Raw genomic sequence first — 13,023 nt, 5'->3', positions numbered from 1 at the left:
CGTTTATCGACAAGCTTTTGTGAAGGTACAGGTGATACCCTGCAGTTTTCTGAAGCCATTCTAGGCATTTTTCCTTGATTACAAAGCTTAAACAACTACAGTGCAGTGTTCCACTAACTAAATGCTACTATTCCACAAAAACAGACTTTTGCATGCTCCATGAAACCCTTTTTGATGTTGAGGCTTAGGAATGTAGGCTACATGCTTGTTTGCAGGCTACATACTTATCACATGCCTGGTGCACCTCAATTTTCTCCAAGCACAAGTGCAAGGTTTGGGATTATAGTTGTGGATGATTTTACAAACACATATGTGCACACACACACACACACACACACACACACACACACACACACAGGCTTCTTGCGAACTCTTTAATGCTGCAACATAATAGGCCTCTGTTAGGAATGCAGCTTTAGATTTTTTTTTTCAGGGGGAGAAACAGGGGGTTCTTTGTTGGCGTTCACAGCCGTTCTGAATGTTTCCGAGCCATATTCCCTCACATAAGAGAAAATTGTAATGTATTGTATAATGTTGTAATTGTGACACCCCCATGCATGCGTTTTGTTCATCTGAGTATACTTTCATTTCGTTCTAAAACAGGATTTGAATGAAGCTTTTTTAGATATGTGGCAGCATTCAGAATATGGCGTGTCCATCCTCTTTGCGTGATAACCCATTATACATCATATTTAGTCTGGTATCCCTCCATCTGACTCGCCATCCATCACCAGCTTTTGCGGCTCTACCTTGATCCAGAAATCATACACAGATCACCTGTGTAGTGAGAGATGTGGCAGGCAATCCTTCAATTAGAGCCAACACTCCATCCATCTCTCCTGACATGTACAGAAATGGAGAAAAACATGCTTAGAGTAAAAATCAAACACTTTTACTTCGTGTGATGAATGAAGATTATTGAACACAGGTGTGTTCACTCCTGCCCGTGGACTTGTTTGTTTGTGTGCGAAGCCAAACGATTTTTGCTTCCTTGAAGTCTGCGCCGAAGCCATTACTTTAGCCGATCAAGTGCAGACCAGAGCTTTCTGTCGATGAATATGAAACATGCAGGAAAATGTACTAAGAATACAGTCTGTGGGAGCTTTTCTCCCACTCTACCACAATTTTTTTTTTTTGTGATTGCTGATTTTGTGTGTGTGTGTGTGTGTGTGTGTGTGTGTGTGTGTGTGTGTGTGTGTGTGTGTGTGTGTGTGTGTGTGTGTGTGTGTGTGTGTGTGTGTGTGTGTGTGTGTGTGTGTGTGTGTGTGTGTGTGTGTGTGTGTGTGTGTGCGTGCGTGCGTGCGTGCGTGCGTGCGTGCGTGCGTGCGTGCGTGCGTGCGTGCGTGCGTGCGTGCGTGCGTGCGCAAGCCATTTCTCCAGCGTCCCAAAAATTGCCACATTAAATTTAACAGGCTTGGTGGCACACCAGCTCAAAGTGATTTATTTTGACCAATCAGGCGAGTAAATCTGATCTGAGGCCTCTAAAGCATCTTTAACTCTCTTTATCACCGGTGTCAGAGTTTCCCTGCACAGCTTTGCCCTATCCATTTGGCCCATTCGACTGTTGGTTGAAAGTCTTTTGAAAAGCCTTACTCAAGGTTGTTTTGGCAAATGGTGAGACCTTGGAAGAGTGCGCCTTTCCTCATCGTGATTCTGAAATCCCCTCTGCTCTTGTGCTCACAGTCTTATTTCCTCCTTTTGCTTCCCCTGGTGTGTCCGACAATGTCTGGCCTTGTCGTTTGCCTTAGAGACTCAAGATTTGGCTCTGAGAATAAAAGCCAAATGCAGCAGTTCTTTCAGCGCTGAAAAGATGCTGCTAAATATGGACAAAAAAGGCTCTCAAGCATGTCTTATACAGGACCGTATGCATTGTATTCATACTATGGTGGTGTAGGTGCATGGCAGAGATTGTGGAATTAAATTTGATTTGATATAACAATAGACACAACATTGTATTATAGTTTAGTTTTGTTTTTTTTCTAAATAAAGACTTGTTCATGCACTTTAAGCAAAAAAAGGGTGCTATTGTTTTTTATGTCATCACGAACATTTACTGCACATCTGTGTGGCAAATTTCCCCCTGCAGTCCTCAGTGCAGTGCAATATGGCAGCAGGCTGAGCTCATGTCTCTGCTGTCATTTAACTCAAACACTGCAAGTGTCTCTCCGGGCCCCGCGTCCATGTGTGCATATATATGAGCCTGGCGCATTCGCCTCTCCCATCGCTGTGTGACCTCCATCGGTGCCCTCTCAAGTCCCGGGAAGAGAGCTTGGGAATGAGAAATTAATTGCCAAACAATGCATAGCTCCCATCCATTACAGCTCTCATCATGTCAGATGATATCGAAGCATTACCAGATGTCTGGCTCCATAATTTACCGCACCGCCTCCTGAGTACCACCAGCAGCACCCAGTGCACCCATCCACACCCCAGTTGCACTCTCTAATAGATTTGTGGGCCTCGCCACAAAAGGGTCTATTGAATGGCAGGAATTTGATCATCATTTTGTTTTTTTCCAGCCATTCTTCTCAACACACGAGAGCGTGCAAATTTATATGGGATTGTATGACAAACATTTGAGTTCTGATAAGCTGTGGAGCAGAGTGAATCACCCCATTACCAAGCAGGTACTCATTATGTAAAATAAGATACTTGAATTTACTTCTGCCTATTGAAAAATGTAAATAGATAACCAGCTTCAGGCTGAGAATTGACAAATCATTTGTTCTGTGGTAAGTCTCGATGTGCTTTGCTCCGGCTCTCGGGGGGTGAGATCCACTATTTCGAAATTAAATCGTTAACAACTGGGAATATTTTCTTTATGCATTTTTTTTTTCTTTTTTCAAAGTGACAGATGATTTGGCCGGGAGATAATTCTGTGGCATGCACTTCTTCCTTTTTCAGGCTGTTTTGACATCATAAGAGAAAATACAAACTTCACTAAAAATGAATGACCAATATTGATATTGACCTCCATTCAGTGTTGAAAAGATCTGATTGCTACCTGTCTTACAAATGTAGCATCCTGGGACTAGATTCTATGAACAGCAAATCAAGGTCAGGCATGTCAATGAAAGCAGGTGCCAAGTGTCATGATTTATTATCAGTAAACATTGCTTTACATTCACTCACTTAACAAATAATACTGTATATATGACTGACAACATAAGAGTAACTGTAACAGCCAACTGGCCTTCTTATTGTGACGGTTTGAACAGCAAACATGCAAGTTATGCTCCTCAACATAATCTTCCATTTGCTTGCTTAAGTGTACAAAAAGGTGATTTGGTTGAACCAATGTAAAAAAAAAATTATTTTCTCAATTCCAACATTGGTCTCTTGAATGAAACTAAATTGTTTGATATTTGCATATACCTTTAGCCTTGTCGACTTTCTTGCATTTTTGAGCTAATGTGCACGTCTGTGTTACATTTCATGTTTTCTGTTCCCCAAGTAAAATACTTTTTTTTTTCCAAAATAATTTGGCTAACAAGGATGTGGCCTATTTCTTTTAACTACACAGTTACATAGGTATTTGGGGTTCAGCCTAGTGTTGCCAATTATTGTCAATTGGTCTTTACTCAACTTGGCTCGAGCCCCGCTTACATTGGTGCTAATGGCAGGGTGTGAGTAGATAACCAGTCCATTACAGGACAAACACAGAGAGATAATCTCATACAGTCCAGTCTGAGAATCGATTCACAGCCTCCAATTAACTTATTAGCGATGTTTCTGGACTATGCGAAGAAGTCCACATGTGTCAAATGACAACATGCAAACTACACACAGAATTGTCCCCAGGCCCAGAAACAAACTGCGTACATTCCTGAGACTTCAAAATACGTCATCCCAGTGTTTCCCAAATGTAAAATAATCAGTTCAACACTCATAGACATTGACATCTTAGATATAGTGTAAACATAAATATGATGCACTGAATGCACTGAACCAGCCAGCTGTATATGACATTTAAATATGTGCCCATACACATCATTGTTATTTGTAGATGGAATGGCGTTCTGATATTAAGCCCAAGTAGTAAGACACATACAGACTCCCAAAGTGGAAGCAGCACACTCAGATCAAACAGTCAAATGAAAGAAGTTATCCAGTTCAAGTCCAGTAACAACCGTGATCATGGATTTGGGCTTCAAGTAGTCCTGTCTAAAAATATGTGTCCCTGCACACACAAATCCAATTTTTCAGCCTTTAAACAGGCTGGTAGAAAGTTAATGGGTGACGTCACACATTGGCTGTCCAAAATTCTCTTCCCCCTGAAGATGGAACCATGCATAAAGGTTCAAATAACAAAATTAGGCAGTAATTGGGTTCAGGATGAGGCTAGAAGAGTCACATTACAGTCTGATGCTCATTTTTTACCCCAAAAAGGCCCTCTCCACCTTTTTTGATCTGGAGACTGGAGAAGTTTCTCTGAGCCGACGAGCCAGCTTTGGTTGGGGAATGGCTTGCCATATAAACCGGATCCATTTCATAATAGCATAGGACTTTTTTTTTTTCTCTTCCTTTTATAAATGTATTTCCTGGAGCGTAGTACAGTGAGCTTATCTAATTGTGGAAGCCATGAGCCCTGGGATACAGAGAGAGAGGCTAATTAGTTAGAAATGAATGCTTTGAAATGAAGCACAAAGCTCTGTGTGTGGTGAAAACATACTTTGTATATTTTGCGCACGCGTGTGTGTGTGTGTGTGTGTGTGCGTGCGAGTGTGTGTGTGATGGGGGAATGGACACAAAGTGTAAATGATGAGGGGAGCTGGTGCGTCAATGAAAGGAGAAGGCTGACACACAAGTTTAATGACATCTTTTATGAATGAAGAAGTTGCTGGTTTCCCTGTAGGACATTTCTGAAGCCCTGGTTGGTCAGGGACATTTGATATGTGATTGCCATTATTATTATTATTGATCATAATTTGTTGTTATTTGAAACCTGTCATTTGGTCCAACATTGTGGTCAATATCAAATGGGTAAAATGGATACATACAAGAATCTGAAATACTGATTTAAATGCATATAAATGCAGTTTAGGAATACAATGTACTTTTACTGGGAGGCATAATAAGTTTTCACACTATCAGACGATCACTATCAAAACCTGCAGGTTTCTGATGAGCCTGGTTTGGACTGTGTGTCTCTGCTCTGTGTTAATGACTTGGGTTAAAATGGCCATAGTTTTCAGTTTAGAATTATGGCATTCTGGGCAGAAAAAATAAAGTGCAGGTTTTTTTTTTCTTTTGTGTTGTTTTTATCTACAAGGTTGGTTATTAAAACTGGCCTTGTTGCACAATGCATCATTGTGCCTCTTTTTGTGATATTTAATTTTTTTCCTACCACAGATTATTTTTTTGTGCTAGTCAGAGAGTACTTGATTAACAAAATGCTTTAGAGAGGGGACGTGGTTGTTACAAGCTTGAGATCTGCTTTCCAAGGATACAATTATAATAGAGTATGAGTGAGGAAAGAGCTGGCCTATCAACAGTCACATTTGATTCTCTATGAGGGCGAACATTTTGTCTTCTTTCTCCAGCCCATTTTATAAATCTCATCCCAAAATGTGTCAGACATTCAAATTGCACTTTGTCACAGAGTAGTTCTACAGGATGGTCCAAGGACCTGTTCACCTCACTGGTGTGCAGATTGGTCTTTTGCTTTCTGGCTTCGTCCCTTTGAATGGAATGGGAAAGCTGGCAAAGCAAAACAAAATGTCCTTGTGTTGTCTCTGAGGCGATGGTGCCTGCAGTGTGTGGCCGTTGTCTGCTGCAGATTCCCTTTAAAAAAATAAATAAAAAATCTTTCCTCTTTGTGCTCCTCTCACAGAAAATACATTCAGGATTACTCAAGGACATCTGTTTCTCCTCTCCTGTTTGCATGTACCTGGCACTGTGTGTTTTGGAGGAGCTCTTAACATGTTGCATGCATGTGTGTGGCCAGAGCAACCTGAAAAAACAACAACAAATTACTCAACAGGATCCACTAGAATGCTGGGATTACATTAGAGACTTGGATACTGGTCACTTTGAATTAACCTCATGTTGTGATGGCAATTTCCTCTAGTCATATTTCTCTCAGTGGTCATCTCACCGTGAGAGATGTAGGCAACATTTATAGTTACAATTACATTACAATGATTGTTTTAATGAAATAGTTGTGTTGTTTGCATTGAGAAACATTCAACTAATTATTATCATTCTATTTTGGTGAAAGCACTATTAGAACTTTTTTTTGTGGAAGGGTGTCTTGACAAGTAATCACAAACTTGCTGCTGTAACATTTTATGTTCGTAATTGTCCTAATGTGTTTGCTCCCACACTGGTGGGGGTTTTTTTTCCGGAGATGTTGCATTGTTAAGAGGAAGAAGTTTTCAGAAATCACAGGCTGTGCCTCATTTGGGGGAAGAAAAAAATAATACATATTGAAAAACAATCATCAATATTTTGTAATGCAAGTTGTTCAGTTGAAGTGACATTGTGGCGCTATTACGTTTGGTATGAGCTTACAGCAAATGATTCCAATTTCTAACAGTATTTGTCTGAGGGAAACTCTGTGTATCACTGCTTTACAAAATAATACATAAATCTGAATGTGTCTTTAATTGTTATATAGCTTGTGGTCACTCCAGACCATGTCTGAATGCGCTCCAACACCTGAGTGTACTGTCACAAGTCACTGTCATTGTCTTACCTTCAAACTGACAAAATGCATTCCATATTTGCAATTTACTATATAAATGTAGACATTTATTAAGAAAACTCATCACATTTTAATGACATTTCAATTTTTGAGGTATACACTGATGTCAATTCAGTCTCATAGTGCATTTTAGTTTTACAAGTGATTCAGTCCTCAAAATAGGAGGGTTTGTTTTGTTGGGTTTTTTTTTGGAAAATCACACAATTCAGACTAAAAGAAAACAGACATCGTATAGGAGCACAAAACAAAAACATATGATTGCAGCCAATCAATAGTCCAGAGCACAGCAGCCCCCTCCCTTGCAGACACCCACATGGTGCAAACAAGACTCCTATAGCTTATCCTCACGCACATATGAGTTACCGTTCCCCCGTGGGAAGGAGGCAGGGTCCTCAGGGTTCTGGTAATCATCTGACAATTGTACATCTCTGCCTCAGTCCAAAAACATTTATTTTAGGTCACATTCTGATTCTAAATTGCCCCCTGGGTGTGTGTCTATGTGTGTCTCTTTGCGTTTGCCTGTGATAGTGCTGGGGAACTCTACTGAATGTAGCCTGTCAGCTGAGATTGACTTGCTGAAACCTTCACTTGATCGAGTGGTACAGAAGTTGGATTGATGGAAATAGTTGCTCATTGACTACTGTAGTCACATGCAGGCTGAAAACGATATGAATGTGCAAATCCGAAATTGTCTTTATCCACCTTTTAGGCCCTGTTTACACTCCATTCAAGTGAAAACTTGGAACATTTTTTTAAAGTTTTGCTATTACACGGCAACATTTTAAAAACACTGTCTGTTTACAATGTCTGTTTACAATGAAACAACAAAAATGCAGACAATAAGGAAGATTTCATGTACAGGTGATGTTTGTTTTCTTAATGAAGCCATACCCACAGCATTTTCCAAAAGTTCCATCTTGGGAGCCATTTAAAAAAAAAATGGCTTTTTCAGTGGCTCTGAACTTAATGTCACGTAAATGGATCAATTTTGATTTATTATTCACATTTTTCAATAAAAAACAAAAAACAGACACTCTGGAAATTCTCACATATTTTATGTAGCACTCGTGAGCAGCTCAGTGACAAGCTATCAGCAGAAGTCAGCGACGGTGACAGTTGCCCTCAATCAGCCACCCGGACCACCACAATAACATTTTGATTCTCACAATCTCCTCCACACACCTGTTTAGACACGTGCTTAACTGAGCAAGTGCACTGTGACTTTCGTTGACCCCAGTATGAGCGGTGAATATCTATGATCGGATTTCCATCTGAAACTTTTAACAGTGTCCTTTTTACTTGGTGCCGCTGAAGCTCCACCAGCCAATTTCAATTTGGTTGAGATTGATGTGACTATTTGAGTAAGATTTGATATTTGATATGACTTATTTGAGGTTATCACCAGCTCTCCTCAAATAAATATGCGTAAATTAGTTTTTTTTTTTTAAATAAATAAATAAATTGACTGTTGTCCTTAAACATATTTCTCCCTCCTGTTTTCTGCTGAAGGCTGCAGCAGAGCAGATTGATGTTGATGTCTAATGGTAGTTATAGAATGTAAATGGTGATGTCTTGGTGGCTGGTGGAAATGCTAAATGGCTCTTTGAGCATGCATGTGATTTTTTTTAAAGCCTTATTGATGGGTGGTAGTGTCAGTTAATGTGATGGGGGTCGCTTCAATGCTTTTAGGCTGGCTTACGGAAGTGTGAGTATGTCCACACATTAATGCAACAACCTTTCAAATTATTAAGTGTTTTTCACCTCCCGCTGCCTACTTTGATGGTGTGTTTTCCTCTCTTTGCGATAGAAGTGTTGACGACACACAGCCCACATCATCAGCTTGCGAGGAAAGAAAGTGGGCTTGGCAGGAGTTGAGTTCACATTGCAGTTCAATACAATTCCTGTTATAGTTCCACTGTGCTGATGGAGCACCTCCACAGGGGTATCCAAGATACCTGCAGATCCTCAAAACACAACAAACTCTTTTGTTAGTGAGAGAAAACAAATACTCAATCAGTCTCGAACTCCTGTGCGGTGGTAAACTATTTAATCAACCTTGGCTGTCAGTGAAAGCTGTTAAGTGTTGAATGCTTTGACTGCTGATAGTGGTCGGGTGTCATTACAGCCTCCGGGGGCCTCCGCATCCCAAACAGTGTCACTAATTTATGCTATCTTGTTTTACTTATCTCAAATATAACATTCACAGAAATTGCAAATTGAATCTTGCAGCACTGGATTTGAACTGCTGTGTCTGTTATCTGAGCTCTTTGGGTGTATGACGTCCATTACACCTGCCAAACGTAATATCGACCCTCATTAGATTTTGTTTTTGCTCTCCTTTTATACAAAGATGAGAGCCATTTGTCACTTCTGTCATTTTGATTGTATCTCTGCATCAGGTGGAAATGACAACTATCCCAAATTGCATTTTTGTGCGGAACCAAATTGTGAATGCCTGAAAAGTGCCCCCTTCATTTATTGAAAAAGGTCCACAGTGAGCTGTCTTCTCCCAGACCCGGAGCACTGAAAAGATCATGATGTAGAGAAATGTCAAGGCAGCACTTGAAGAATCATAACTTTGCTTATGCATAATGAATCAATTCAATGGGACACATTATTCTTCTTTTTTACATTTTCTGAAGATATATTATTAAGTATGAGCCCTCTTTGTGTGTCCTTTGACCCAACTGTGCCTGTGCATTCACAAAAGGCCTCTTGGTAAATTGATATGGAACCTCTGTTTTCCAATCAGGGCCACAAGGGATAGAGCACAAAAGGGATGGAATAGATGAGTAGTTGGCAAGATTGATGACAGAGAGCCAAGGACCTGCATGTGCACTTGAGTGGGAGAATTACTGAGCCAGCGTATGTGCACGACGTTTTTGGTGTGTGTGTGCAGATGTTATGATAGCCCTTGTCCCCAACAGCCTGGGTAAACAGCGCCATTAGCAAACACCTCCCGGAGTGTAACCACAGGGAGGACCGACATCCAGGAAACAGGTATTCCGGTTTGTCCCGGTTGACCCAGAAATAGCACAGAGCTACAAAACCCAGCTATTGACTCTCAGAGATATGCCCTCGTCAACAGATACATTTAGACTGCACAGCTGGAAACTTGTGTATTCTGTGGTGTTTGTGAGCTTAGCCGGGGGGGGTCCCAAACTAGACACCATCCATGCCTGTGTAAGTCACTCCTGCCAGTTCCAATTGATCCTCTTTGAACCATCTTCTCTTAAAGTGACACATGGGAAGGAGAGAAGAATACAACCCCAATGTGTGTACGCTCCTTTTTTTTTTTTTTTTAGAGGCACCAAAATAAATTCCCTCTCAGACACAAATAACACTTGATTGAATTAATAAAGACGTTCATTCTGTTTTGTTTCTTCACACGATATTCCTCAAGAATTCATTAATTGACCTCTTTCCTTTTTCTCATCTAGAAACCTCCTCCTCTTTATACATGGATACTACAACCACTACAACAAGGACCACCACTCGACCAACCACCTCCACGATGACGACAACTACTACCAGGACCACAAGTACCAAGGTGCCTTCCACGACAGCCATGGCAGCTCAGTGGCCACGGACGACGACAACACTGGCGGCCTCCATGCACACGCTTGTGGAAGGCTTTGAGCCGGACGACGACAGAGCTCCACCCTCTCCGAAGCTTCCCAACATCAGAGTGGAGTACTGCAATCCACTGGTGATGATGGACATCACCTGGCCCAAGACAAAGCAGGGCATGGTCGCCAAGATGCCATGTCCACCTGGAACCATAGGTAATAGTATAGGTAAAATATGTGTGGGAGAAGGTGGTATGTTGGAAAGATCACAAGTGGATAGACACAAGTATTACAACAGTTCTTTATGATATGAACAATGAGCAGTGAGTTTTTCCCCCCAAGATTGGGAAAAAAAACTAAAAAATAACTGGTCTGTTTGATCATCCATCAATCATTTTTTGGCAACTTATGTAAAACTATGCTGTGGTGCAGGCAGCAGGCTAAGTGATTTAATTCAGACATTCCTGTCCCAAACCACACCTCCCTTCTTGCTCGAGGGGTCATTGGGACGTTTTCAGGCCAGATGGAATAGATTGTTCTGGACTGTGCTTTTAGACTATCTGGTGGAATATCTTCCTGGAGGCCAACGTCTTACTCCATTGGTTACCCACAAAACTGTCAGAGCGCAGAATCACTGAAAGAAAGATTAATACTCAGATTCAGTTCACTTATCAGTGGATAATGAAACGATACCGACACTAGTGATTATTGTAACCTATTTTCCAACTGCCCAAGAATCACCACAAAAGTGAGTTGTTAACCACAGATGTCCAAAGATATAACAGGTTCCATAGTGTCTTCAGGTTAAACAGGCCCACCTCTTTCCAGATGTTTGGTGTGCATATACATATGATGTGTCTGATAACGTGCTGGACATCATGTACTTACAACAAATAAGCAAATACTCTGATTCATCTTTTGTTTGCTTCTGTTTTACTTCTGTCTCATTAGTTTCCGATGGCTACTATAGAGTTCTACACTGTTCCAAATAGTTTTGAATGATTAATCATGCAAAATTCCAAGACTCCATAGTTGGGAACTGAACCCCCCCCCAAAAAAAAAACATGAAATATATATGTTGTTGCTTTATTCTTCTTGTCTGTGAGATTGTCGATAGTCTCTGTATGAGACGCGGATCTGCTGTGAGCCTTTCCGCCTTGATGTTGGTCGCTGTTGTGTGTTTTGTTTATGTTTACACTCCCCCTGCAGCACTCATTCTCCCGTTTCCTCCCCGCTCACTCTTTACTCCTGACTCACTGATGCAAAGCTAAAGATAGCTAAGTATTGCATCTGTATAGAAACTCATAAGCAGTACAACAGCACACATATTTATTTCCTGTCTCTCAGGACGCGATTCATGTAATTAATTAGTGGCTAAATGCATTTGTGTTTGGCTCTTTCAGAGAGCTGTTGTGCTTTGTTTATCAAGCATCAGACTTTTGTTTCTGTATATTTTTGTTCCAGCTCTGCCTCAGTATCGATACTAAGAGAATGAAGTCAAGTGCGCATTAAGATAAAATCAATGTTGGCTGCGTTAGATGTAAAAGCTCTCCCTCAGAAAGTTGGAATATCTGAGTGCTGATCTTAGGGAGCGTTTCTTATTGATGAGACCTTGCACTGGACATATTTTTCAAGTGAACTCACTGACAATACATACTGAGGTTATGACGTCTTGGTTGAGTGCGCTTCCATTCAAACATGCTGATCTTTTTGTTGGCTTGACGTTCACTGTGCAGGTTTATTGTGCAGGTTTAAAACATATTTATGCATTATGGTAATCCTATTCATAGTATATAATAGTAATAGGAATTACGCATAGCAATAGGCAGGAAACTCCAGGTTTCAAGCGCCGTTCTCCACCACCGTCCTTTATAATTTGCACAGAGTTGTGAGTCACTATGATTCTTTGTAATTCACTCATTATGTTCACCTCAAGGTGATGGAGTTAGTTGGAGAAAGATGACGAGGAAAAGCAGCAACAAAACAGCTGCTTGATGACATTTATTGAATGTTGAGAATACATTAAAGGCACTGTAGATGAGGGAAAATGTTAATGTTGCATATAGTGGAACATATTTCACGGTGCTGACAGAATGATGAAGGTTGACACACTCTTTAGTAAACAGGAGTTTAGTGTAGTGGTAACAGTTTCGGGCAGAAACCTTGGCTTAGCTAAAAATGTAATCATGAAAAGAATAGACAGCTCACCAATAACTTTCCATGGACAACAAATGTACCATGGAGCGAGGTCAGTGAAACTTCAACCGTTGCATTACAAGTATCACGTCTGTTATTTTCTTTATAATGAATGCTTCTTTCCAACACTTCAAGCTGGTTGTGTGCCAGTCTGGATATTACACCAGTATGATATGGGAACATGCAAACATCACCACACATATACTGAGGAAAGGACTTACGAAACATCTATAGTATTTACATCAACATCATTTTGAATTGTCTAGTTATTCATTAGTAAATGATTTTTCCAAGATAATCTTTTTTTTTCTGGATCAGCTGCAAATTATTATACAAAGTACTGTATTTAATATATAAACATGGAAAGCATTGAAACATCACCATAAAGCACACTTCTAACCTTGACATTGTGAGCTCCTGCAAAGATTGTAATTTTTTTAATTATTTTTTTTAGGACATTTCTGAAAATTCTCTATCATGATTATTTTATAGACTGTGGTGTGACATCATACCCCCAATCCAGCTTGAGCACTACAAAAAAAAATCTGTTCA

General features: G+C 40.4%; 1 protein-coding gene across 1 annotated transcript in view; it reads left to right on the top strand.

Moving 5' to 3' along the window:
• The window catches only part of LOC308147107 (adhesion G protein-coupled receptor L3), a gene marked incomplete at its 3' end in the record, with an annotated part of 169,030 nt that overhangs the window by 86,379 nt on the left and 69,628 nt on the right, over nt 1-13,023 (top strand). The window contains exon 6 of the mRNA XM_080519188.1: nt 10,147-10,491. Coding sequence (XP_080375314.1) covers nt 10,147-10,491 — 345 coding nt within the window. The remainder of the gene's footprint in view (nt 1-10,146; nt 10,492-13,023) is intronic.

The sequence above is a fragment of the Blennius ocellaris genome (genome assembly GCF_963422515.1).
Source record: "Blennius ocellaris genome assembly, chromosome: 23".
In the NCBI taxonomy this organism is placed as follows: Eukaryota; Metazoa; Chordata; class Actinopteri; order Blenniiformes; family Blenniidae; genus Blennius; species Blennius ocellaris.
This window is presented reverse-complemented; position numbering and strand designations above follow the sequence as displayed.